At 35.3% G+C, this 26,810-nt stretch overlaps 3 protein-coding genes and 1 non-coding gene across 7 annotated transcripts; 1 reads left to right on the plus strand and 3 right to left on the minus strand.

The window, feature by feature from the left end:
* Positions 1 to 250: 250 nt before the first annotated feature.
* LOC114756904 (protein LOW PSII ACCUMULATION 2, chloroplastic) lies at positions 251 to 1,890 on the minus strand. Its single transcript, XM_028945868.1, has 2 exons — positions 1,430 to 1,890; positions 251 to 582 (listed from the first exon to the last, which is right to left on the minus strand). The coding sequence occupies exons 1-2, from the start codon at positions 1,878 to 1,880 to the stop codon at positions 437 to 439; spliced, it is 597 nt and encodes a 198-aa protein (XP_028801701.1). The 5' UTR covers positions 1,881 to 1,890; the 3' UTR covers positions 251 to 436.
* A 3,631-nt stretch (positions 1,891 to 5,521) lies between these two features.
* On the plus strand, positions 5,522 to 18,785 carry LOC114756903 (mitochondrial intermediate peptidase, mitochondrial). Its single transcript, XM_028945867.1, has 17 exons — positions 5,522 to 5,832; positions 6,194 to 6,275; positions 6,355 to 6,407; positions 6,707 to 6,761; positions 10,274 to 10,412; positions 10,496 to 10,550; positions 11,267 to 11,489; positions 11,753 to 11,848; positions 12,270 to 12,389; positions 12,483 to 12,605; positions 12,693 to 12,848; positions 13,404 to 13,520; positions 13,659 to 13,784; positions 15,280 to 15,347; positions 17,183 to 17,318; positions 17,446 to 17,611; positions 18,208 to 18,785. The coding sequence occupies exons 1-17, from the start codon at positions 5,654 to 5,656 to the stop codon at positions 18,477 to 18,479; spliced, it is 2,166 nt and encodes a 721-aa protein (XP_028801700.1). The 5' UTR covers positions 5,522 to 5,653; the 3' UTR covers positions 18,480 to 18,785.
* A 1,538-nt stretch (positions 18,786 to 20,323) lies between these two features.
* On the minus strand, positions 20,324 to 20,430 carry LOC114756938 (small nucleolar RNA R71). The gene has a single exon (XR_003741519.1). It is a non-coding gene; the product is annotated as a small nucleolar RNA R71 (small nucleolar RNA).
* Positions 20,431 to 22,786: 2,356 nt separating this feature from the next.
* LOC114756933 (pentatricopeptide repeat-containing protein At2g13600-like) lies at positions 22,787 to 25,961 on the minus strand. 4 transcript variants are annotated; one of them, XM_028945905.1, is made up of 4 exons: positions 24,096 to 25,961; positions 23,801 to 23,930; positions 23,285 to 23,401; positions 22,787 to 23,163 (listed from the first exon to the last, which is right to left on the minus strand). In XM_028945905.1, the coding sequence occupies exon 1, from the start codon at positions 25,826 to 25,828 to the stop codon at positions 24,158 to 24,160; it is 1,671 nt and encodes a 556-aa protein (XP_028801738.1). In that variant the 5' UTR covers positions 25,829 to 25,961; the 3' UTR covers positions 22,787 to 23,163; positions 23,285 to 23,401; positions 23,801 to 23,930; positions 24,096 to 24,157. The 4 variants fall into 4 exon arrangements, with proteins under 4 accessions (XP_028801738.1, XP_028801736.1, XP_028801737.1 ...); XM_028945903.1 differs by lacking the exon at positions 23,801 to 23,930; XM_028945904.1 differs by having other exon boundaries at positions 23,285 to 23,930.
* Positions 25,962 to 26,810: the final 849 nt, after the last annotated feature.

Consider the following 26,810-nt stretch of genomic DNA (forward strand, 5'->3'; position numbering starts at 1 on the left):
TCGATGACAAAAGAAGATTACATTCCTACAAAAGACCGACATTCTAACAGTTTAAAGAGGAATCGCCATAAATAAAGGAAGGGGGAGGGAAAGCAAGCCTGTTTTAGAGTTTGTTGCAAACAGCATCCCCAGGATATTCTATTAGCAAGAAGAAGCAATAAAATGTGAGTATCATCAATAAGATACAATATGGGGAAAGACACCCCCAAAATTCTCAAAACACTCATGCATGATGATGGCACATCAGCTCGATGCCCAAATGATCAACTAAAAAGTAATTCTCATTGAAATGCAAAGCGCCTGAAATCATCTTTTATCTTTGACACCCTTTTTTACCAATAAGAAAAGGCATTGAATCAAACTACAACTTGGGGAATGTGATTGCAGTTACTATACCTAGTCGGACTTCTAATTTTCTAATTTTATACATGTCACATTATTCCTGACCTCCAATTTTCTCATTCTGCAGATATTTATACACTCCATATACAACTGTTCCAGCTACAAACACGAAGACTGTTGGGGTAAAAGAAGGGTAAAGATAGTTCACACAAAATTTGTCCAATTCTTCCGGTAGGAAGCCTGCACAAAAAAATTGAATAATGTCACAGAAGAGAAGGAAAAATTACACTGCTCTTCCATTATAGACAAAGTCACAGAGGCATGGTTCCTCCAGAAGTGTTTGTACTCACTCAACTTCATAGATTATACTAATAAAGCAACCATTAAGCCTAAAAGTGCTCTCATCATGCAACTTCAGAAGACACAACGTAAGGACTTGTATAAAGTTGCCATCTACGATGCTGCTAATGACAGCAAAGTGGCCAACCCATTCATTATACAAAGATCAAGACATTAACATAAATTCAGGCTTATCTAATTAACTTATACCGAAGAAAAAAGACTTCCCACCTCTGTAAATTTAATACATAAACATCCCAAGGGCATGGCAATGGGCATTTTCTTAAAGTATATGCAAATTTCCAACAAACAGAATAAATCAAAACCAACGAAAAGAAAAATTTCACGACACTGAAACCGAATTTCATAATTACGCACAAAATGACGCAAGACTCAAATATCACGGGTCCATATTACATAGCCAGCTAAAAGCTACGATCAAAAGTATGGCCAAAAAAAAAGAACAAGAAGCGGTTAATTAAGGGGGGAAAAAAGGTAAACTGATAACTCGGCTCTTAAATCGTTATAACTGTTCAACTTTAGTCCAAAAATTAGCACTCAGAGAATTCCAGAAATAACAAATTCGTTGTACATTAATCCTTCATCCAAGCCACAGACAGAATATGAGAAAACCAGCTCATCTCGAACATATCATTTTGCTTACCTAATTTGTTGCTTGTGTGTTCACTAATTTCAGAAGTTAAAGCTAGTTTAATACGATAAGATGTCCCTAGAAATCTAGGCATACCTGACGCCGCAATAAAAATGCCCTCGACAAGAATGACAGCGCCGAAACCCAACCACGCAAGAAGAAAAGAGCTTTCATTCTTACGCAGCTCTTTCGCTTTAGCCTCATCTATTTCCGATACAAACGTTGGTTTCTCAACAGGGGAACGCCTAATTATGGAGGCCCTCTCCCTTTTACCCTTCTGCTTCTTACTAGTAGCCGCACTAGCATTTTTCTTACTCAAATTCGACGACACCGACGACCCGAATCCAACCCCAGGTGAGCTAGATTTCTGAGGAGTAGTCGAAACTGAGTCAGAACCATCGACATTGGTGGTAGGATTTGAGGATTCTGAGGGCTTTTGGGAGCGGACAGTGAAGAAGGAGGGTTGTGAGGGAGAGAAGAGAAGGGTATGATGAAGATCACAAGTTCTGCTGGTGAAGGAGGAAGAGAAGTGGATTTGTAGAGCCATGTTCGGTTTTGTTTGATCTCGAGTGTGGTCGGGAGCTTCACTACATGGTGTATCTCTGATAATGGCACCAAGTGCCCCGCTGGTTTCTTGTATTCTCAGTTTACCCCAACGATTCCAGCAGAGATTCTCACGTGCCCCTGCGTCCCATTTCAAACACCAGTCGCAAACTCGCAATGTCGCATCACTTGTAAGCACGTTGTTTTTGAGGTCGAAAAAATAATTATATAGTTTTATATTAAATACTCTTTTAATTGGATATCTGGTTTTTCTCAAAATCTAGGTATCTGTGGAGTAGTTGAAGCTGAAAGTTGGGGCCTTTTGAAAGGGTTGGAGCTGGCTTGGCAAAAAGGCTACCGGAAGATTATTGTTGAAACGGATTCTGAGATTTTAATCAGGAAATTAAAAGGAAAGGAGGTAGGGGATTTTACTAACGGTATGCAAAAGCGCATTAGATCGCTGCTTGATAGGAACTGGACTGTTAAATTGTGCAAGATTAGTCGATCTCTGAATGGTTGTGCTGATATTTTGGCCAAATTAGGTCTGAAGTTGAATGCCGGCGTTCGTGTATGGGATAGAGTCCCAGAAGCGGTGAAACACCAATTCGAAAAAGACAAGATTGAAATTCAACGCAAGGTGTGGGGGGGGGGGATACGCGTGTCGAGGATATTGTTTTTGGTGTGAGGTCTTCGGATAAGGTTGGCATGGGGTAATTATTTCCTTGTTTTTGGGCCTGAGGCCTCCTCTTTTATCAAAAAAAAAAAATACTCTTTTAATTAAACTATCCAATATATTACAATATTATGGAATTAGTCATAGGGGTGAAAAAATAGCCCCACTTTTGACCGGCTTAAACTTGAAAAAACCATATCAGTTTTGATCCTTAATATGAGTTAAATAACTAATTTATAAATATTAAAAAAAATAATTAAGTTAGTTATTTGTAATAAATAGATATTGTCTTTCTTAAAATATCTTTATTAATCATATACATTAAAATAAAGACCATTTAACATAGGTAACCCTATAAGAACTATTTTAAGAAACAATAAATAAATATTAAAAATAAAATTGATGAGATTTTATATTTAAAACTAAATTAAATATATAATTAATTCTTATATTTAGAACTAAATATAATATTTTAAAAACCATGCTTTCTTTGCACGATTGCCTTTTGTAAAGCTCCACTTTGGCATACATGGATTCATGACATGCTTGCGGGCTTTTAGACACTTTTACAAAATTTTTATGTTTTTTCATGTGTTTTTCAATGGACTAATTTAAACATTATGTTTTATAAAATTTATAATTCAAACCATAAATATTAGTAGCATAAAATGTCAAACTATATTTTTATCTTCAATTCTTAATATAAGATCTAATTTGTAGTATAAATTATACTAAAATGAATATTATATTAAGAACTAGAGGTAGTATCAAAATTTGTAAAATTAAATGAAGTCAACCATTATTCTGAATATGATAAAATAGTTAAAAATTAAATAAAAGACAGACTAAACACTATGCATATCAGTAATATCCGTTTATCCAAACATAGAAAAATATGAGTCGCCCCATTTTTGAGGTGATAAATATTAGGAAAAAATAAATATTTGGTCCTATAGTTTACCAAATTATGAAATCAATCCTTTTACTTTTGTTCTTTTTACGTGGCTCCTTGTATTTTTATTTGCTATGATATCCATAAATCCTTGCAATTTGAGAAAATGAAGAAAAATCACTTAAAACTGTTAATTGCTAAAAAATGTATCAATAGTAACACATGTTACTATAAATAGCAAGTAGGATAAGTGGCGTCCATGGTAGCATGTAGATGCCAACTAATCAAATAAGTTTGTCATTTAAAATATTTGTACATATTTAATATTGATGATGTCTATTTTTGTTTTTACATTTTTATATTTATTTTTAAAAATATATATATAACGTTTGACGTAGTTTAAATAAAAATTTATGAATGCTCTTGTGCCTTTGTCCATTTTTCTATATGCATGTTGAGGCTGTTCATTAGAAGTACTTGTTTAATGCTGTGCTATTTGAAAACTTGCATATAACGACTAATTACTCATAAAAAACTATAAGTAGAAACTGGGTATAAGTCTAGAAATATAGAAAAATGATTTTGAATATGAGAAAACCAATTTTATATATGAGAAAACCATATTTAATGAGTCAATTCATTTACTTATATATTAACTTTTTTTTGCCAACTATATATTACCTTATTTAGAACTTTAAGAGATATATCTTCCTCTATATGAGAGATTTTTTTTGGTATTCTATCATTTTTTTTAAGAGATTCGTTAAGTGAGGATCCTAGAGGGTTATTTAAGATTAGAAAGTCTTGAGGGATTGTTATCACATCTTGTAAGGACGTATAAGTAGTGTTTAGAACACGATTCTTAAAAAAGTAATACTACCTCCGGTCTTAATTATAAGAGCCAGTTGACTAATTTGAAGAGATTAAGAAAGTAAGTTGAGTTAGTTATTTGTTCTAAATAGGTGTTGTCTTTTCTAAAATATCTTTGCTAATCAAGTGTATTAACTAGAACTATAATTATTAGAAGGATTATCTTGGAAAAAAGTGAGTAAATATGAGAGACAAAGTGGATTGGGGTCTTATATTTAGGACCAAAATAAAAGTCAAGTCTTATATTAAGGACCGGAGGTAGTATGATTTTACAAGTGTTCGGATTGAATTTATGAAATAATGTAAAATCTCAAGTTAGGAGTAGATGAAGATTTAAGTGGCTGGAAATGGAATAGAATCAAAATAATTCACTTGAGTACACTTGTTTTGTTTTTATGGACTCTTCTAATTCCCTTGTTCATCTTTCTTTCACTTTGTTCCTCAAAAGGGCAAAAGCTTTGTAACATTTAATTCACTCCTTTCAAGTCATCAACTACTCACATTTGGCATAAGTACTTGGGCTCAAGAGGGTATAACATGATGTCTTATTATTTGTTTTGTCATAATTCAATCGGCCATTTGGCGAGAGTTGAAATTCATAATCTCACTTATTTTTTTGCCATAAGTTACGCATCAATCACATTTTTCAAGAGTTCGAACTCACCAACTCCCCCACGTTGAAGAAAAATTTAAAAGGGTGTTTGATGTTAGTTGAGGTATCTGCACATAACATACTATAGTCACTTATGGTCACTTGTTCGGTTTCAGGGTTCCAAACATACAAAAATTCTTCCATTAGATTCGTTAAATTCTCCCTCTAAGGTAATCGCTTGAAACGGACCCTGATTTGTTGGGCATGATAGCTCGTGATCAATCTTCTTCTTTTATAATTTCTCTTGATGGATAGCCTACCCCATAATAGTCATAGATAGCATCTGGGTTCTAATACCATGTAAAGCTCTGTCCTTTTTGTATATTTTTTTAATTTCTTAGACAATGTTTAGGTAAGATCAAAACCATAATTTCTAAGATCAAAACTATAATTTCAGAAATGTTTTTACGGTATACAAAATAAATATGTGGAGAAGTTTATCTCAGTTTGTAAAAAAAAGTGATTTTAAAAAGTAATTCTTAGATACGCACACACCCCCTCAACGGAATGAGATCATCACGTCTCACTCAGAACATAAACTAAACATCGTCACTTCAAACGGGCGCTTATTTGCGAGCCGGGAGCGAGGGTGTTAGTGAATAGTATATTCCTGATCCTGCTTCGGGCTCGCCATGACCGTTGCCGTCTACTGTTGCTGCTGAGAGCTATTCTGCGTCGCATAATTCCATCATGTTGTGTCTATTCAGGAGGGCTGCTTCAGAGTTTCATTTCAAACGCTTCAAATGGAATCCTCACATTGTCCGAACTTTCCGCACTTCTGCTCCTGGAGAACCCACCGGCCTTTATGGTTTCCCCAATTTGAAGACTCCAAAAGGCTTTCGAAGATTCGTTGACGAAGCTATTGAAAGGTAATGAGCACAAGATACTCGTGTTATTCTGGTAGCATGTGCCCATTTAATGAGTTGTTTTCAGACTAAAGCTAAGAAAAGAAGGGCATTGCTGTCTTGAAGTTCGTTTTTTCCCTCTTCTTTTCGGGCCTTTTTCCTCGCCTGTTATGATATTGAGTTATTGGTTGGTAGACGTAGCTACTGTGTTGGACTTTGGTTTTACTTTTTTTGCGAGAGTTTTGTGCGGAAGAAGTCTTACTGATGAATTTAGCTATTGCAAAGTTGGAGAATCAAGTTATACTAGAAAATTAATTAATGCAATGTTATCGAAGAAGTCTTTCCTCTTTGGATTGATTGATGATGTTAATTATGCTCTTTTCAGGTCTGGAGAACTCATTACATATATTTCTACAATGGCATCAACTGAAGAAATAGTTAGGGCAATGGATGAGATTTCTGACACGGTTTGCTTAAATCTGGAGGTTTGTAACTTACATATTATAATGTGAGCATTTGGAGTGACACTGGTATTTGTTGTGTCAGGTCTGTTCTGTTGTTGATTCTGCAGAACTCTGTAGGCATACTCATCCGAACAGGTTCTTATCACACTTTATTATTATTTTTATAAATTGCGTTCCTTTAGTAATTCACAATCAGATTTCCTTGTATAGTGACAAGTTCATTGGTTATTAGATTAATCATTTCCTTGGAGTATGTCATGCTATATTTTCACGCCACTTCTAAACCTGTGCATGGGGTGGCATGTGAATTTAACTAAAGCTAAATATGAATCATATTAAGATTTTTCTTTGTGGCTCAAAACTTCTACACCTTGTGCATTTGATGTATAAAATGTTTTGTTCTTATAAAATAATTATATTTTTTGGCAAATCAGGGAATTTGTTGAGGAAGCCAACAAGGCATCGATGAGAATAAATGAATATCTACATGTGAGTTGATGGGGTTACTTCTGGCCTTTCAATTGTATTAATTTCTGTGATAAGATTAGGTTAATCTTTTCAGTTCCTTGGGTAAATCATAAGTTTTGTTGAAAGGAACCGGGAAAGAAGTTCATAAAAAAAGTTAGAGAAATAAAAACCATAGCTCAAGAAAAAACAAAGATCTTATATGGAGTTTGGCAGTGTGTAGTTGTTTTTGTAACATGGACATTTTTTTCCTATAAATATGATCCTAGAGATTGTGAGATATTTCATGTTGATAAACATATGAAGACTTCTTAAATTTTTATTCGACAGTACTATTCATGGAATGATGGAATAAAACAAATGTGACAGAAGTTGTTATGACTTCAAAAGGCCTATGGCCTAAATTAGGTGGGCCACTAATGGTAGGAGCCTAGGTGAATTGAGGGTTTACTTGGAATGACGTTTGTTTGGAAGCAAAAGGATGAGAAAGGGGCCATATTTCTTGTTGTCTGGGTGCTTAGGGGAGAAATTGCAATTATATCTGCCTAAACTTACCTGGAAAGGGTCTAAAGATTGAACAAAAATAGTCCAATTTTCTCTTTATTTGTATAAAGCAAGCTATGTCTTTTTTTTGGTTTACCTAACCTCCAATGAACAGGGGCAGCCTGTCCATTAAGTCAGATTACTTATTGACTGCAGAGAAGTTTACTTTATCTTGCGTGCATCTTTGTGGTCATAAAATAGAATACACCATTTAGAATTATTAAGAGTCAAAAGGGCCTGAACTTTGCTTGGAATATGGGATACTGCATAGTGCGACTAGAATTGGATTCATTGGTGTCAGTAGAGGCTATAATGAACTGCTTGAAGTTTGACAAGTAACTGCATTGTACGAATGATATACTTATGCATGCATTGTAAATGAGAAGTAGAACCTTGTCTTACATGGGACTAATAATTATGCAGATTTGTGGGACCAATTTGGATTTATGCCAGGGAGATCCACATCGGAAGCAATCTATTTACTAAGGGGGTTAATGGAGAGATATAGAAGTAAAAGAAGAGATTTACATATGGTTTTTATTGACCTGGAAAAGGCTTATGATCGTGTGCCAAGAGAAGTATTGTGGAAGGCTTTGGAAAAGAAAGGTGTACGGGTTGCGTATATCAAAGTCATACAAGATATGTATAAGGCGGTAACTACCAGTGTAAGGACGCCTAGGGGGGAGACAAAGGACTTCCCTATTAAGATTGACCTACATCAGGGATCCTCTTTGAGTCCGTACTTGTTCAACATTGTTCTGGATGTTCTAACTAAACCTGTTCAAGAAAGAATCCCTAAGTCCATGCTCTTCGCGGATGATATAGTTCTTATGGCGGAATCAAAAGAAGAAATTAACACTAGTTTGGAGTTATGGAGAAGGACTTTGGAGTCGAAAGGTTTCCGTTTGAGTAGGAACAAAACAGAATATATGCATTGTGATTTTGGAGGGAGGCAAGGTAATAGGGATTTGGAGGTGAGGATGGGAGAGCAAATTATTCCTCAAGTATCAAAGTTTAAATACCTAGGATCCATTATACAGGAGGATGGGGAAATTGATGGAGACATTTCTCATAGAATACAAGCTGGCTGGTTAAAGTGGAGGAAAGCTACCGGAGTTATTTGCGATAAGAAGGTACTTGAGAAACTTAAAGGAAAATTTTATCGGACTGCTATAAGACCAGCTATGATGTATGGTAGTGAATGTTGGGCAATAAAGGGAAAACAAGAGCACAAAGTCGGAGTAGCAGAAATGAGGATATTGAGATGGATGTGTGGTCATACAAGAAAAGATAGGATTCGAAATGAAAAGATTAGGACAAGAGTCGGTGTGGCACCTATCCAAGAGAAAATGGTTGAAAATCGCTTAAGATGGTTTGGACATGTGCAGAGAAGGCCTTTGGAGGCCCCGGTGAGGAGGGTGGATCAAACAAGATGGAGTCCCATAAAAAGAGGCAGGGGAAGACCGAGAAGAACGCTGAATGAGGTCATTGAACGAGACCTCCTAATCAACAACATATCTAAGGATTGGGTTGTTGACAGAGCACGATGGCGTCGTGTGATTCATGTAGCCGACCCCACCTAGTGGGATAAGGCTTGTTGTTTTTTGTGGGCCAACAGCAGTTTGGACTTTGGATCTCTCTTTTAATACTCATGTCTGGAATAGCATTCCTCCATTTCTTAGTCAGTCTAGCCTTTAATTTTGATGTAACTGGGACTTGCTTAATTTCAGATTTACTGTTTTTCTGTTCCTTCTCCTATGTCCCAGCTGTATTAAAATCTTTCAAAATTTTCCGAGTTGAAGCTTATTTGATTTACAATAGATTGAGATATTGAAGATTCACGTTGCTTACTGTGAACTTTTTTGGAGTGAGAATGGTTGGTCTATGAAATATATAGTTTGCTACCACGGCCAAAAGAGTTTTTCATTGAATGAAAGTTGGAACTTGAGATGTATTATAGACATATAAGGTTTAATAATGCTTCTATAAAATGGTTAAAGTGATAAACCTATCAAGTTAGAACATTTAAATTCCTTTATAAAGACGACTGAAATCCTTCAGGGGTTCTTTAGTGCATTTTTTCCTAGGTCCCATATTGGTTAAAATTTGCATAACCTAACTGAAGGAGTGGTTATATTGTTGTGACTCTTCCTAAGAGTAAATTTTTATTTCCCTGCGTCAAAGTCAGACAATGAGTGTCCTGCATTAGTTCTTGTTAGATTTATTCATAAAACCAAGTCTGGGCTTTTATTTTTTTCAAGCTTCTGGGATGAAGAGGTCCTTGACATGTTTATATTGCCTTGATGACCACGTCTTTAGGAGTCCAATACTCCCCACTTTTTTCTCCAATTTAAGTTCAGTTCAGTGCACGATGGGGTGGGTCTATGTCTTGCCCCTGTTGAAATTCAAGGCTATTTCACTAATGGGAAACTATAGGCTTTCATATATAAACTTAGGCCGTTCAGCTCAATTCTCACAGCTATTGGCCATACTATGTATACATGCGTAGTTGTAAAGTCTAACTAGTTAGCTGCTGAAATATTTGGTTTTTGCCTTGCTGCCTCAAAGTATAAGTTCTACATGACATTCCAAGGATTCAAGCATTATGAAATTGGTGGTGTAGATTCTGGAGGCTGAAAACAGATGTGTTCGATCAAAGCTAGTGTACATGTAGGAGAGAAAACTAGGTTTAGCCACAAGCCAGAGACTCCCTAGAACCTTCCTAAACTTGTGGAGATTAATAAAATAATAAAACCAGAAAAAAAAAAATTCTTCTCTAGCCGAAATATAAGGAACCATTAAATTCAAGAAATTAAATTGATTAAATAATACAAAATCAATGCTGATAAAGGATAATGAAATCGACTTTCTCCAACAGGTGGAGCTATTGTTTTAAACAAAGTCCATCAAAGTACATCTTTTGCTTATCTAGGCATCTTTTTCTGTTCACCATGGAAAATAACGTCTTTGCACTTTTCCTCTCTGCTTTACAGCATCTCAACACAAATCATGTTCTTTATGATGCGGTTAAGAAAGCTGAGCGAGAGGGTCATGCTCTTTCTGAGGAAGCTCAAAGGGCAGCCAGGAACTTACGCATGGACTTTGAAAGGGGTGGAATTCATCTTTCCACGGGTAAATGTTGCAAAATGTCCTCTGATCTTTGGGGAAAATCTTTTCTCTGTTGAAAGTCTTCCTATGATGCACTTTGTTTGCAGAGAAATTAGATCGAGTAAATCAGCTAAATGTTGAAATTTCTCAACTGTGCAGAGAGTAAGTTTGTTTATAATTGACATTTGCTGTTTGCCGTTGACCATCCTTGTGCTTGTGGTTCTATCTTAAATAACTTTTCCGGAGTGGTATAAGAATACTGTTCCTTAAGCATTATTTCCCCTTGGTCTAATGTGAAATCTCTAGTTTGTTCTTCTTCCACTATGTGTTCCCAAGCAAGTTTTGTTATCATATTCTGAATATCAAACTACTAAAAAGAGAAAAGAAAAACGATAAAACAATCAAGACCGTGAAACCCATAAGAAATGCTTGGGTAAAACCAAAAACACTAAAAAAAAAAATCGTGATCCATGCTAAGTTGTGGTTGGAAGATTAGGAAGGTGTTATGTAATTATAGTTATAAATAGGAAAATATTTAAATATGATATAAATAGGAAATCCTATTTATATCATATTTAAATATTTTCCTATTTATAACTATAATTACATAACAGAAGGCTACTCAGAATATGCCTGCTTATGACCCATATGCCAGCATCTCAAGGGGAAATCTAATTTCTTTATGAACAGTTATAGCCTATTGGAATCTTTCTATGATTCTTAAATTTACTTTATCAAATATTTCCTGCAATTGAATGTGTTGATTATACACACATGTTCCCTTTTGAGTTTTGTAACTGTTTAAGTACTTTGTTCTTAGAAAGTGAAATCACGCCTTATTTAAGCCATACCTGTTTGACCTTGCTCTTAATCTGCAGGTTCAATGAAAATATTGCCACAGACCCAGGATTTGTCGACATATATCCTTCATCTCGCATATCGAAACAGTTGCAATATCTTGCTAAGCCTATCTATCGATCAACATCTTTGATATCAAAGGATCTGTCAAGGTCTGGGGAAATCATAAAAGAGAAAGGATCCCGGATAACAACAGACCCACATACTCTTGCTTCTATTTTGCAATTGTCATCAGATGATGAGGTAGCTTAGATCTAATAATGATCTGGAAATTTATGATTTCTCTATTTTTTGTTATTTGAGTAGAAATAAGTTTAATAAGGACTGTCTAGCTAGTTTAGATAAGCTTGAGAAGCATTGGTGGTCATGGCTAATCTTTGAAGCAACTGAGTATTCTATACTATGGGTACTTTTTTGCTGGTCATCTCAGATGATGTTCGATGTCATCTTCCTTTTAGTAATTATCTAATCTAATTTTATGTGTTTCCCTCCATGTCTATTTTCAGGTTAGGAAAATGGTATATATTCAAGGTAATTCTGTTCCATATGCAAATATTGATGTTCTCAAGAGGCTTATATCTGCTCGACATGAGCTAGCTCAGGTTTGTCTCCATAAACACTTCTGAATCTCTGAACCTTTCTAAAAAGTCATTTGTGCTGCACTTATACTGTTTAGTTCATTTAATATTTAGTCTCTGTACATTTTGATACCAATAGCTGTGTGAACACTGATTACTTATTGTGTTTTCCTATTAGTTATTTAGATGTCTCGTAGGTGAAAATTCTCCATTTAAAAATAATCTACATGGAGGGGGTGTTTGGTAACATGAAGAAGTGCTTTTGAAAAGCACTTTTCTACAAAATGAGGCAAACTGCTCCACATGTTTACTTCATATAGTTTGATTTCCATTCAAACACTCCCTGAATGTCATTGTTTTATTAGTAGATTTTGGCAAAATTTCTTGTTTCTTCTTACATCAATAACGTAGCTCACTGATTTTATTATCTAATTACTTGATCCAGCTAATGGAATGTCGATCTTACGCTGAATTTGCGTTGAAGCCTAACATGGCCTCATCTCCAACAGTTGTAATGCCATTTTTATCTGAGATGAGCAGGGTGGTCCGGACAAAGGCTGATGAGGTGCAAGCTTCTTCCTGTACATGGTTTCTATGGCAAGGTGTTATGTTCATTGTGGCTTGTACTTATAACTTTAAGTTTCTTAAACAATGTTAGGAGTTAAAGTCAGTTGGGAATTTCAAGAAACAAAGATTTGGTAAAAGCTTTGATTTAAAGCCTTGGGACGAGTCATACTACACATCAATGATGAAGTCCTCGGTTTATAAGTTGGACTCTTCGGTAAATTTCCTATATTCAGCTTACAATTTACATTTTGTATGCCTAGGTTCAGATTAAGGTTTTGTTTAATGCAACGACCATATGCAGGTTGTGGCATCGTATTTTCCTTTGTCACAATGTATAGAGGGTTTGAAAGTGCTGGTGCAGTCATTGTTTGGTGCAACCTTTCATAGCATCCCTCTAGCACCAGGTGAATCATGGGATCCACAAGTGCTCAAACTGGCTCTTCATCATCCTGAAGAGGTATCTGAGCAAAGATTAGAAATCGTTCTGGCCTGGAAAACATTTGAAAATAACTCATTAGAATCATGACTAAAATTTTTAAGTTAGCAACTATATTGTTTCTAGAGATTTAATTTGTTGTCGACTTATATTCACGAGAAATGAGTATAGTCTATCTATTGATTCATGTTTAATAAATTGTGGTAATATATTCTTTTTTTGTTTTTACTTCTGGGTACTTCTAGATGCATCATTTATTTTCCTTCGTCAATTTAGGAAGAAAATGGAGGAAAGTGATGACGAATGGGAAAAGTGTATTAGGAATGATATGCATAATTATTTGTAAATCAGACTAAGCCATCAATTAAGGTTTGAATTAAGAATACTCAATTATATGCCTTTACATATTTTCCCTTTGGTTTTTTTGATTGTTGCCTAACTAAGAAAATCTTTGAATTCATATGTTGCATAAGAACTAACATATGCAATGCCATTTACATTGTCACTGCTAGATTTTCATATATTTACCTTGAATTTGCATTGGTCACTGTGAATGTGCAAATACTCTTTTTTCAGGGCGACTTGGGATATCTATACCTTGATCTGTACTCAAGGAAGGGAAAGTATCCTGGTTTTGCTCATTTTGCAATAAAGGGAGGTCGCAGGATATCTGAAACAGAGTACCAACTTCCAGTATGTGTACAATTCTTTATCTAGATTGAGGCATTGAGCTAAATCTGTGGTTTCTCTCCTAGTCTCTTATATGCTGTTAATTTATGCTTTCAATGTAAAGCTTTTTCAAGCATGCTTTTTGATTCTATAATTTTGCAGGTTGTAGCTCTTGTTTGTAATTTTCCAGGGTCAAGTAATCCATCAACTGTAAGGCTTAATCACTGGGAAGTAGAAACTCTTTTTCACGAGTTTGGACATGCTCTTCACTCATTGCTTTCAAGAACGGTATTTTTTGTTTGAACTTTTTCTATGTGGGAAATTGCTGCTTTTATAGAGTAAATACTTTATTTCACCTTGCTATTCTCATATGGACATAATGACACATCTGTATAAAGTGATGCCAAAGCTGTTTATTTTGAGCATTTGTCAAGATATAACGATAATATCTAGCCATAGTAAACCACATTTTGCTTTCTGATGTCTCTTTAGTTGTTTGGAAGTACTCCATAAACAGAAGCCCTTCCATGTTTTAAGACCAAATTGATGTACAAGCTTTTAATAAATTCATTACAGTTGTGTTCAGGATAAGTAAATAATTCTTTGATTAAGTGCCTACATCATTTGATTTATGATTGATTACTCTGAAAGTTATATCTTAATAATGTTACATTAACTATACAATTTATGGACATCGTTGCATTGCAAAAAAGGAGGTAAGTCAATGGTGATTTAGAGGTTAAGATGGGAGATCAAATTATTCCTCTAATTGTCAAAGTTTAAATATGTAGGATTCAGTATACACAAGGATGGTGAAATTGATAGAGACATTTTTCATAAAATACAAGCTGGGTGGTTAAAGTGGAGGAAGGCTACTAGAGTTATTTGTGATCAGAAGGTACCTGAGAAGCTTATGGGAAAATTCTGTTGGACTGCTCTAAGACTAGCTGTGTTATATGGTAGTGAATGTTGGGCCCTAAAGGAAAAATAAGAGCATAAAGTTGGGGTAGCAAAAATAAAGATGTTGAGATAGATGTTTGGTCATACAAGAAAGGGTAAGATTCGAACTGAAAATATTAGAGCAAGAGTAGGTGTGGAGTCTACTGAAGAGAAAATAGTTGAACATCGTTTGAAGTAGTTTGGGCATGTGCAGAGAAGGCCATTGGAGGTGTGGACGAGAAGGGTAAATTAGAGAATTTGGAATCCTTTAAAAAAGGGCAGAGGAAAACCAAGGAGAATGGATTGAGGCCATTGAACGAGACCTTCTGGTTAACAACCCATCTAAAGTCTTAGTTGTTGATAGAGCATAATGGTGTTGTGCAATTCATGTAACTGATCCCACCTAGTAGGATACTAGGTTTGTTGTTGCTGCTGCATTGCAAAGGGGATTTTCTTGGTCTGGCAGTTTCATGTGATGATTTTAATGTTTCTTGTCTCATGAGGTGCATCAATTTTGATGATTAGCTATTTTTAAATATTATAAAAAAATCAGCAACATTTATTGCCTACTTTTTTTTTTTTTTTAATCTGTCATTAATGTTTCTCATCACATGTTTCAAAGGCATGACTTTGTGCATTGCATGTTATTGGGGAAATCTAAGAAAACTTTGTTGATCTTGTGTAAGGGTTGGAATTGGAATTTTGTTTATACTGCACTACTAGTTTGATGCACTGAAGCATTTTAACAAGCATTTTTAATTGATCATTACTTGGGAAGTGAAAAAACCCAATTATTGCCTTTTCTTTTGTTAATTAAGATACCATCATCCTTTTGTCTTTGCAGGACTACCAACACTTTTCAGGCACCAGAGTGGTTCTAGATTTTGCAGAACTACCATCAAATCTTTTTGAGTGAGTAGAACCTTATCATCACTTAGATTATTTTTGTTATTACTTGCTTTAAAGGAGTGCATTAGGCCAATTTCGTTCTCTCTTCCAAAAGTGACATAATTTGACTGTAGGAATAAGATAGAAGGTGAGAAGAATGAGAAAATAATGCTTAGAAATTTCAGTCGCTAAAATAATGCTTTCTGTTGATTTTATAGGAGAGATGACGAGAAAACAGTGGAGAAAATAATTAGAGCATAAGCACTAATCTGATCCTTATTTCTTATTAAACTTCTTTTTTTTCTGTTAGTAGTTTTATTTTTGAATATTTGCTGCCAACTTCATGAGATTTGAAGAGCACGAATACATACCACTGTTTATCCCCACCAAATCTCATGAAGTTAGCAGCAAATATTCAAAAATAAAACTACTAATATAATTGCAAAACATCCTTATATGACAGAATACCAAGATACATTGAAATAAACACCAAAGTCTTGTGATCCTTGGTATTTATCCTATGACATCCGACACTCCTCAAGTTGGAGAATGAATGTTACCATTCCTGCGTTGCTCGTGAAGTTTTCAAACTTGCATTCCTGATAGAGCTTTTGTTAGTAGGCTGGCTACATGTTGGTTAATAGGAGTATATGACAAACTTATGACTTGAAACTCTACATTCTCATTGATGAAGTTCCTCTATAGTCCCACATGCTTCATTGTATCATAAGCTGTTTTCTTCACAATGTTAATGTTGGCCATTTTGTCAGGAAGAACTGTCATAGGTTCCTTCATTGGGATTTATAGCTCCCAGAGGAGGCGTTTGATCCAATTCCCTCATAGGTCTTGGGATGATGCTTTATATTTTGCCCTAGCCCTACTTCTAGCCACTACTACCTCCTTCAAGTCACCAAATTGCCCTTGGCACAAGTGCAATAACTGTGATAGATCTCATGTCTATTGCGGAACCTCCCTCATCAGCACCTATGTCGACTTCAATGTCTTGGGAAATCTCCACATGCACTTCCTCCTCTAGATTGCCATTAAGAAAGGCGTTTTTTTTAACACCAAATGGGTGCAACGACCTGTCATTATTTGCAGCCTGACAAGAGGATTTTTTTGTTGTTGAACCTATCAACCAGGGCAAAAGTCTTTTGCTAATCAACCACATACGTTTGAAGCTACCAACATGGCTTGATGGCAGTTTCACTCCAATTGAATTGTATTTGATGGTGAAAATCCACCTGCAGCCCACAACTTTCTTCCCTTAGCAAACATATGATTTCTCAGGTTTTGCTTTTCTCCAAGGCATTAAATTCTTTTGGGACAACTACCCATGGTTAGCTGAACTCAGTGCTTCATTTATATCTTGGGTATTTTCTCATGGGATGTAATTAGAATTCTTCAACTACCGTAATCCCTAACGTTAGAAGGTGTTTCTATTAGCAAGAGTCATAGAAATGTCATCATTACATGGAACGAAGTTTTCAAGGTTGTAGGCTTTACTCTTCTTGTGGTGAATGGCCCTAGAGTCAACTACCCAAGTATTACTGTTGTGAACACTGGGGCTTAGCCGCTTAGAGCCGATGATAGGGCCACTTTTATGAGCATTTAATCTAGCAACACTGCTCTTAGATGGCTGCCAAATAATTTGTGTAGCATCTCTAATTGCCTTATTGATGCTCCAAGGGACAACTTATTTTTTGCGTACTAGTGAAATGTTTGATTTCTTTGGGCATCTAATTCTCTCAAATACACATTAATCTTTCCAATACATTGATACATTATTTAGTAGATTAATGCTTTGGATGGTACTAATAAACTGGATTGTATATGACCTGATATTGTTTTTGTCATAGATACTATGCATGGGATTATCGAGTCTTGAGAAAATTTGCTAGACATTATTCGACTGGTGAAGAAATCCCTCAGAAGCTCGTAGAGTTGATGCAGGGTGCTAGAAAAATGTTTGCTGCTACTGATTTGCAGCGTCAGGTGTCCTTTTCTTCATGTTTTTTCTTCTCTTTTATGCCCTTGTGATGACCTTAATATATCATAATATGACTATGAGAAGGAAAAGAAAAACATTAACCCCATGTAATTTGTTGAAATTTCCTGTCAGATCTTTTACGCCCTAGTTGATCAGAACCTTCATGGAGAGCAGTCATTCCCTCTGAGAGATACTAGCTCTGTTGTTGCTGAATTAAAAAGAGAATATACAAGTTGGGAACATGTGGAAGGCACACATTGGGAGGCCCGATTCAGTCACCTTCTCAATTATGGAGCAGGTTAGATATTCCGTTGGTCCCTTGGATCATGACAAGCCTTAAGTCATGATGTTAAACATCCCAGCATATCAGCAAATTAATGTGTTAATTTTCATCCGCAAATTTTTTCTATTTTCAAGGGAACGACTTTTTGCCTGTGTCATATTTAAAAACAAGGACCAGATTTTACCTCCTGCTTAATTTTCTTATTTCATGCTTCAATGTCAAAGGTTGTACAAACTTTGCTTTTTTCTTTCTTTTTTTTTTTTGGGGCAAAAAAGTCTCCATTCCCCAATCTTCTGGAATAAGTTATTCTGAATCTGAAGTTTTGATGCAATTGAATGTTCGTGGAAGTTTCAAATCTTATTTGATTGTCACCTATGCATTTTCACCTCAGGTCTTTAATCATGAATCTCTTGTATCGATATTCTTGTTGGTGATCTTTTCAGCCTTGGACAGTGCTCTTAATTCGAAGCAAAAATGTGAATCATTTCAAGATGATACATCCTCTTATAAGGCTTTCCAATGAGGCCCAAATGAAGAGTCCTTCAATTAATTATGCTTGATTTTTAGTTCTCTGAAATAAATTGCCAATCATGTTTCCTTTTCTCATGCAGGATATTATAGTTACTTGTATGCCAGATGTTTTGCTGCTACCATATGGAAGAAGTTGTGCGAGGACGATCCGTTATCATCAAATGTTGGAACTGTTTTAAGAACAAAATTCTTACAGCATGGTGGAGCCAGAGAACCAGCTGCTATATTAGATGATCTGATTGGGGATGGGATTTATAGGCAATGTAATGGAGGGATCATTCCTGATATTGCCAGTCTATCTGATGAAATGGAACTCAATGTAGAATCTCAACGACAGGCCCTTCTATTGTAAGTTGAGTTTAAACACTTCAGACCTAATCCTTTGACATTAAGGGCACAGAGATAGGAGAGACTAGGAGCAGAAGAGAACAAGAATTTTTCGCTCTGTAGGTCAATCATAGGCTACTTCCAAAAAGGAAAATTTTGTGGGTCCCAAGCTTGGGAGCGGAGCCTGGCTTGCCTTTGGCAGGGGAGATTCAGTTTGCTGAAGGAGATGATTTCATTCTAAGTTATATTCTTTAGAGAATTTCTTTTTTTTTTTTTGGGGCCAAATTTGGAGAATTTCATCGGCTTCAAGATAGGATCTGGATGCCATGCCCCGGGGGGGGGGGGGGAATCAGAGATAGGGTCTGGATGATTCTGGAGTGAGACCTGCCACTCCTCAACTTAAAATGTGCAAGTGTATAATTTAAAATTTTGATATTATGTTATAATCTTTGAAACTTTGAACCGATTTAATTGAGCTGAATAAATTTATTGAATTCATGTATTTTTTTAAGTACTTCTATATTATAATATAAACCCCTTAAATCTACAAATGTATTTTAATTATTTATTCTATTTATTTTTCTTGTCTCTTAGATTATGTATTGTCATTTTCCTAGCACCATTCATTTTATTTTTGAAACATCTATTTAATTAAATTTTCCAGAGAATGCTTTTCTTTTGTTTCTTCTTCATAGAAGCAACTTGTTTAAGTTAGCCTATCCCTTAATTGAGTAATTCATACTTTTCATACTATTTTAATTGGTAAGTTGTCATTTTAGCCAAAGTGTTTTTTTTTTTTCCTCTTTTCAAATTTTGTTGTGCGATGATCAATGAAATTCTTTTGTTGTTGGATAGTGCTTATAGCCCTTGAAGAGCAGAATTTCTCCAGGAGAAGTATGAATTATTTTTCCACCTTGGTTGTAGGTGTTAGAGTATGGGTCATCCCTTAGATTGTATGTCAGTTCCAACTCCCATATAATTAGACTCATTCAAATAGTTACTAATACACTTGCACGTGAGTAATTATTAGTGGCTGGAGAAAAAAAAGGACATCAATGGAGTTAAAATTTTGCAACAATAAATTTAAACTCCTTGTTAAATTCCAAAGTTTTTGAGAAATAGTTGAGGTGGTGACTTTATTGGATGCGGCTCTTCGTGCTTGGATTGTTTTTTCTTCCTTGAGTTTATTGTTCACATCTTACAAATCCCTTTCCTCTCAAAAATGATCATATTACTTGAATCACCTTGAGCTATACTTCTCTGGTCCTAAATATAAAATCTAGTTTGTAGTGTAAATTACATTACAAAATTGGTCTTATATTTAGAACTGGAGGAGTATTATTTACTTTGGATGGGTAGTCAGAACCGAACCTATTAGGAAAAGTCCATTAAAAGTATATGTGAAAATTGGTGATAGGGACATTGGCTTGCTAAGAAATGATAATGCTTTCATGCTTCATGAAACAATTCACCGTTTTGTTTGGTGAAGTAGATCTTGTCACTTAATATTGAACTCTTTTAAGGGAAATAAGACCTTATACAAACTTTTGGCAGAGTGTAGAAGACATTGATGAGCTTTTTCCTTCCGGCAATATGGGAAGAAATACAACTTCAATTCATCGTTTAATAGACCATCCAATGGCATTGTATCAATAACTTTGCAAAATTCCAATACGGATTTCAAAACATTTTCAATTTGATGCCTATTGAATGTCGGTAGCACATTTAAGTAAATATTTTTGAGTTCATAATTGCATACAGCAGGACTTAGTTCAAGGACATGGTCACTTGCTAGATGCTTCTATAATATCTTGAATTGAGATGTATAAGCACTTTATATTTCAATATTACTCACTTCATAAAACTTCAAAATTAAGGGACAAAATCCCCTTTTTCACCCAATAAAATGGTGAATTGTTCCATGAAGCATGTGGGTGTTTCAATATCCTAATAAGTCAATATTCTCATCATCAATTTCCATATATACTTGTGATGGATTTTTCTATGATGAGTTTGGTTCCAAATACCATTCTAAATTCGATAACGCAGCTCAAGATGGTTCAAGTAACATGACCTTCGTAAAATAGAAGGGGATTTATGAGATGTTAGCAACAAATTCATCGTAGGAAGTAATTTGAGGACGAAGAGCCACATTTAATGAAATCACTACCTCGGTAGTTTCTCATCATGAACTTTTGGATTTAACAAGCAGTTTAAATTTGTTATTTCAAAATTTTAATCATGTAAATTTCTTTTCTGCTTTTGCCACTACAATTCTCCTCATATGAGTTATACGTGTGACTATATGGAGGAGGCTCAATTCCGTTGGAGTAGGAACTAACAGAGCCATCCAATAATGACCCATATGCAAATACGTACAATACTAGAACGGCCAAGACGGGCTGAGTCTCCTTTTAAGTGAAAAGTTAGGTTTGTATTTTAGGAAGTTAAAAAAAAAAAAACAAAAGATTTAAAAGGATCAGCTTTTTAGGGCTCATAAATAAAAAAATCAGCCCGTTACGCGAAGGGCCATTTTTTTCAAGCTTGCCTTTTTTTTTTATATTTTATTATCAAGATATTTACGTAATTATAGATTAGTATTTTATGGATAAGTCTGAATTAGAAAATTATTTAGAAGAACCAATACTTAATCCATAATTAAAAAAAATAGATGTCTTGAACTAGTGGAAGGATAACTAAAATCAATTTCTAATTCTTTTAAGCATGGCAAATGATATTCTTAGCATTTGAATCACTATAGTAGCTAGTGAATTTTTCTTTATCATTGGTTTACATGTCTTAACAAAGTATAGAAATTCTCTTATTCTAACAAATATTTAGGCTCTTATTTGTACTGGTAACTACTATATAGTTTTACTTTAGATAAAGGTGATAAAAACAAAAATCTTGATATTTTTATCACTAGAAAAGAGTCTACCTTTAGCGAAAAACAATCAAATATTGTTAATCTTAACGATGGTGATGAAGATGAAGATAATAATCATGCTGATGTTGCAAATCTTTAGTTGTTTAGTTTTTATCTTGCTACTTTTCCTGTTTTATTTGGTTTTGTTAGTTTTGATAATAATTTATTAGTATTTGATGTTTTTCTCTATATATTATTAGTTTATTTTACTAAGATTATAATTTGAATAAAATTTTTTAGCAACTTTATTGTTTTATTTTTTTTATTTCAAAATAATTGAAAAGAATTTAAATTTTAAAAAATAACATAAAAGGTCAGCTTTTTAAGGCTTTTGAGCCCACATGTTCAAGAATTGGGTTTGAAGGGCCAGCCTTTTAAGATCCTAACCCTTCAAGAGCTAGCTTTTTAGGTTACGTTTGGTAAGAAGCATTGAAAATAAGGGATTAAGATTAATATTGCAATTGAGAAAATTTATTAAAAGAATGTTTAATATAAGAGATTGCTTGTTATATGAGATTAGCGAAACTCATGTATGTGGGATTGAAAAATACCATGGTGGGAAGTGATATTCCCCAATCCCACTTTTATGGGTTTGTCTAATGCCATATAATAAGTAATTACTCATATTAAATACTATTTTAATGATTTTTTTTCAATTGCAATTGCAATTCCAATCCCTCATATTCAATGTTTCATACCAAACGGGACTTTAAAGTTAGGTCGGCTCTTATTGACAGTTTTATACATTACGGGGTGAAAACAAATATCCAAAAAAAAGAAAAAAAAAAGCGCCGCAAGCACTACCAAACTCAGTAACTGAATATTGCACAACAAAATTGGAGAAAGCCTTGGCTAAAATGGCAACTTACCAAGTCAAAAGCATAAGAGCGTGAATCAAAAGATAGAACAATTTAAAGAAGCAATTAGTTCTACTCAAGTTTCTATGAAGAACATGGAATTGTGGATGGGAAATTCTATGAAAAATAGGGAAGCCTAGATAAGCAATTGGGCTAACTTACTGGAAAATTTTATAGTGAGTTTCGAAGCAATACTAAAGTTAATCCGTGATAGCAAGCCATGGCAATCACCTTACAAAGCGGCAAGGAATTAAAAGAAGAGAACAGTGGGGACACAATGCAAAGAATGATGTCATAGAGTTAGGATTCAGAGTTAGAGAAGACAAGAAAATATTTAATATTTGCCATTAATAATTGTCACTTATGTAGGCAACTGAAAACGACATAGAGAGCAAGCATGATTCTGCTGCAACCAATTAACGATACAAAGCCCATGAAACAAGTGAGAACAAGCAACACGAGTAGCATCTATATTACTCCTCTGGTTCTAAATATAAGACCCTTTTTGTAGTATAATTTACATTATAAAAAAGGTTTTATAAATTACATTACAAAAAGGGCCTTATATTTAGGACCGGAATAGTATCTTCAAAACCTTCTAAGCAAATTGGACAATTTCTCAACCTTTGATTCTCTTCAAGTTTCACTTTCTGCCCGTTTGATGGATGATTTACTTACCGGAACCAACACGTGACTTTGCTTCTCCAAAGATTCCTGCACAACTTGATCGTAATAATCACTAATGGAGCCGTGCCCTAATGAGCAACATGAAGATCCACTCTCATGTGCAGATACTTCCTGTCCTTTTGTGTATTACTAATCATGTTTGTTGCGAAATCGAAGATCTTCACTGCAGCATGGTCGTGAAAATCTTGATGAATTTTAAAGTGAGGTTTTTTGGAGGAGAGAGGAATAATCTGCCTCAGCTGCAAATTGAAGATTTCTGAATCTTAGAAGCTCAATTGTAAATACTAGAAGATACAAATCATTTACATATTATGGAAGTTTTGTAAATTTCAAAAGCTTAATTACAAATGAAAGACTCACTTGTCGATATGCACAATTGCACATCTTCATGCAAGTCTCTGCAACATTAGATAGTAGCTCTCCTGCGAGGCACATGCTATTTCGGATGTCTTGCTAGTTTCAGTCTTCAAGCGGTACCTGAATGGGATAATATACACGCCATGCAGGCGCCTTATTCAAGGGAACATGCTTGGGTCCATTTCTCATTCACACAACATTTTTCTGACACCTAAATCTTTCCAATTTCAATCTAACTAGATCCTGGTCTATTCTTTGGAGAATGTTAGTGAAGTCCCCCAAAAACAACATAATTTCCAATAGGTCCCAAAAGATTCTGAAATTCAGCAAAGTATTTATGCATAAAAATGAAAGTATATTTTCGTGTTAAATGACTGTAACGCCCTCCCAAAAGGGCGGTGTTCCAGTGGCTGAATGTCCAGTGGTGGTTGACTTTTTTTTAAAAAAAATAAATAAACAAAGGAAGAGCGTTTTGGTCGTTTAACATCAAAATATAATTTCACTTTTATCCTTAAATACCTTACTGAAATTTCAGAATCTTTTGGAACCTACTAAAAATTATGTTGCTTCTATGGGACTTTACTGAAATTCTCCCTTTCTTCTTTGCACCCCTTGACTTCATCAGCTCTCTTAGATTCCACGCATCATCCTGATTAGGTGCCAGAAAAATGAGGACACTGCGTCCTGAATCAAAATGATGAAAAAGATCAACTGGCCCTAAGAAGCACTGCCAGATGGACTATATTGGAAGAATAGACAAAATCAAGCACAAAACTATTATACTTAAGTAGCACAGTTAAATACAAAAACATACCGAAGATACAGAGAAAAGGTTGATGAGGAATCTTCTGAATCCATTTCTCATTCACATGACATCTAAGTCTTTCCAATTTCAACCCAACTGGATCCTGGCTTCTTCTTTACATCCCTTAACTCCATCAACTCTCTTAGATTCCACACACCATCCCAATTATTCAATCCAGCAAACATGTTAGATAATACGACATATGTTGATGGGTCCTTTTTATCTTGTTCTATGGCTCGTCTTGCAGCTAGTTTTCCAATTTCTGCTTCTCCATGAGTCTCACACGCACTGAGCAATGTTTGCCACACTGAGGCGCCAGGTTCAAATGGCATTGTTAGAATTAGGTCCACAGCTTCTTTAATAAGTCCAGCTCGGCCTAGGAGATTCACCATACAAACATAGTGATCTTCTCCAGGGGAGATTCCGTGGTCTTTGGTCATAGAGGAGAAATACTTCCATCCCTCATCAATAAATCTACCCTGACAACATGCATAAAGAACACAAATGAAGGTGATATAATTTGGCACAACACCCCTCTTCCTCATTTCATCAAACATTTTGAGAGCTTCTTCAGCTTGCCCATTTTGTGCACATGCCATTATCATTGTTGTCCATGAGATGACAGTACGATCTTTCATCGTTTGAAATGCCCACCTTACGTTATCCATGCAACCACATTTTGCATACATATCAAGAAGTGCATTATCAACACAGACATCAATCTCATCTCCAAGCTTTATCCTCAAGCCATGAATTTGTTTTCCTACTTCTAGTGATGCCATATTCGCACAGGCATTTAAAGCAGTTGCCAGTGTAAATCTATTTGGCTTCACACCTACTTTCCTCATTTGTGTAATGACTGCAAGTGCCCATCTTGGCTCTCCACACTGTAAACAACCAGCAGCCAGCTGGGACCAAGAACACACATCTCTCTGAGGCATTTCATCGAATGCTTTAAAACCTTCAGCTAGCTTCTGATTTTTTAAATACATATCCACCAGAGAATTCCCTACACAGATTTCATCTCCATAGCCACTCTTGATAAGCTGTCCATGAACTTGGGTGCCCAATTGAAGATAAGACAGGGCAGCCAGCCCAGTGAGGATGGTTGTAAATGTGAAATTATCAGGTTTAATACCCTTGTGATTCATGTGATACCAAAATCCAGGAATGTCCTTGAAAGAAAACTGCAAGTAACCACCCAACATGGTGTTCCATGACACGATATCCTTCTCTGGACAGCTCTGAAAAACTTCCAAAGCTTCTGTCAACTTTCCATGCCTTACCAAGGATGTCAAGAATGCATTCATTAAAAAGATATTTGACTCAAATCCTAATTTCACAATTAATGCATAAATTTGATGAGCTTGAGCCACACTCTCAGCTAATGAGCATGCTTGAAGAGCACTAACCAATGTGAACTCATTTGGTTTTGTCGCTCCCTCACTGTGCATGCGGGCAAACAAGGAAAGAGCTCCCCCAACATACCCATTTTGGATAAAGCCTGCAATGACAGCAGACCAGGACACCACATTCTTCTGTGGCATTTCTTCAAACACCTTGAGGCCTCCAAGAACATCTCCACTTTTAACATACATGTTTAGCAAATGATTTTGAAGAAAGAGCGATAAAGGAAGAGACCCCTTAATGAATTTGGCGTGAACAGATCTTCCACTAAGTAACTTTAGACTTTTTGCATATCCCCGCAAGAGATTTGCGTAAATCTCTTCCTCTGTGGCCATGGTGTGCACATCATACGATACTAAAGATCCACATAATGGTCCTTGTACTGATAATATTTTGTCGATCTGAAGAAACTGGTGGAGCTAAGCACACATTTTTTACGGCAAATTCACACTAGGGACCCTCTATTCAAATGACCATTACCTCAGATAGTCAGATGTGCGTTGCATTTTAGTTCCACCAACAAGAAGTAGGGTGCCAATAAATATGGCACTGCCATAAACGATGTTAATGGGCCGTCAATTGCTTTCGCCTCTCTCCATGACCATCGCTTAATGCGGTGTCGTTTTAGTTTCTGAAGGTCATCTAGCCATCCATTTCGCTTGGGAAAAATCAGAGCCATTTGTCCGCTCCTCAAACACGGCGTCGTTTCAGGCAGGTCAGTGATAACATACATACACAAGGGTATTTTTTTGGGGTTAATATAAATTTTGATCCTCTAAGTTTATCCTTATTTTGGTTTTATTTCTTTAAGTTTTAAGTTATAGGTTTTGATCCCTTAAGATTTTTTCCATTTAAAATATTGGTCCTTATCATTCAATAAATACTTGGACTATTTTGCCCTTTGAGGGACCAAAACTTATAATTTAAAAGTTAAAGGACTAAAACCAAAATGAGAACAAACTTGAAGGACCAAAAATTATATTAACCCTATTTATTTAGTATAAAAGTAATTATACTATGAAGTAAAAGATTGCCGACGAAGGACGTTAATGATCATAGAAAGAAGAGTAAGCTATAGTCCATGAAAGCGCATATCTAAGACATGCCAAAAGAAATGTTCTTATAAGATGGAGATTGAGGATTCTCTAGAGTGATTTCATGAATCATGCAAGCACCTCATTGGAAAATAACTCGGCAATATTTAACTCTTTTATGTATAAACTTCTCGCGCTATGGGTTCCAATTCGAATGTGGCATGTTCCTAAGTAAACTATGTAGAAGGTTCTAGAATATTCACATATTAACGAAACTGTTTAA

Source organism: Neltuma alba, unplaced genomic scaffold (genome assembly GCF_004799145.2).
Source record: "Neltuma alba isolate B1F8T4 unplaced genomic scaffold, ASM479914v2 tig00010544_pilon, whole genome shotgun sequence".
Taxonomy (NCBI): Eukaryota; Viridiplantae; Streptophyta; class Magnoliopsida; order Fabales; family Fabaceae; genus Neltuma; species Neltuma alba.

What these genes read in the sequence shown, in the direction of transcription:
- LOC114756904 (XM_028945868.1), bottom strand. Translation starts at nt 1,880, where the DNA reads ATGGCTCTACAAATCCACTTCTCTTCCTCCTTCACCAGCAGAACTTGT. An exon ending in CATTTTTATTGCGGCGTCAG is followed by an intron (nt 583 to 1,429) that starts GTATGCCTAGAT and finishes TTTTTTGTGCAG; the next exon opens with GCTTCCTACCGGAAGAATTG.
- LOC114756903 (XM_028945867.1), top strand. Translation starts at nt 5,654, where the DNA reads ATGTTGTGTCTATTCAGGAGGGCTGCTTCAGAGTTTCATTTCAAACGC. An exon ending in GTTGACGAAGCTATTGAAAG is followed by an intron (nt 5,833 to 6,193) that starts GTAATGAGCACA and finishes TGCTCTTTTCAG; the next exon opens with GTCTGGAGAACTCATTACAT. An exon ending in CTACCATCAAATCTTTTTGA is followed by an intron (nt 15,348 to 17,182) that starts GTGAGTAGAACC and finishes TTTTTGTCATAG; the next exon opens with ATACTATGCATGGGATTATC.
- LOC114756933 (XM_028945903.1), bottom strand. Translation starts at nt 25,828, where the DNA reads ATGGCCACAGAGGAAGAGATTTACGCAAATCTCTTGCGGGGATATGCA.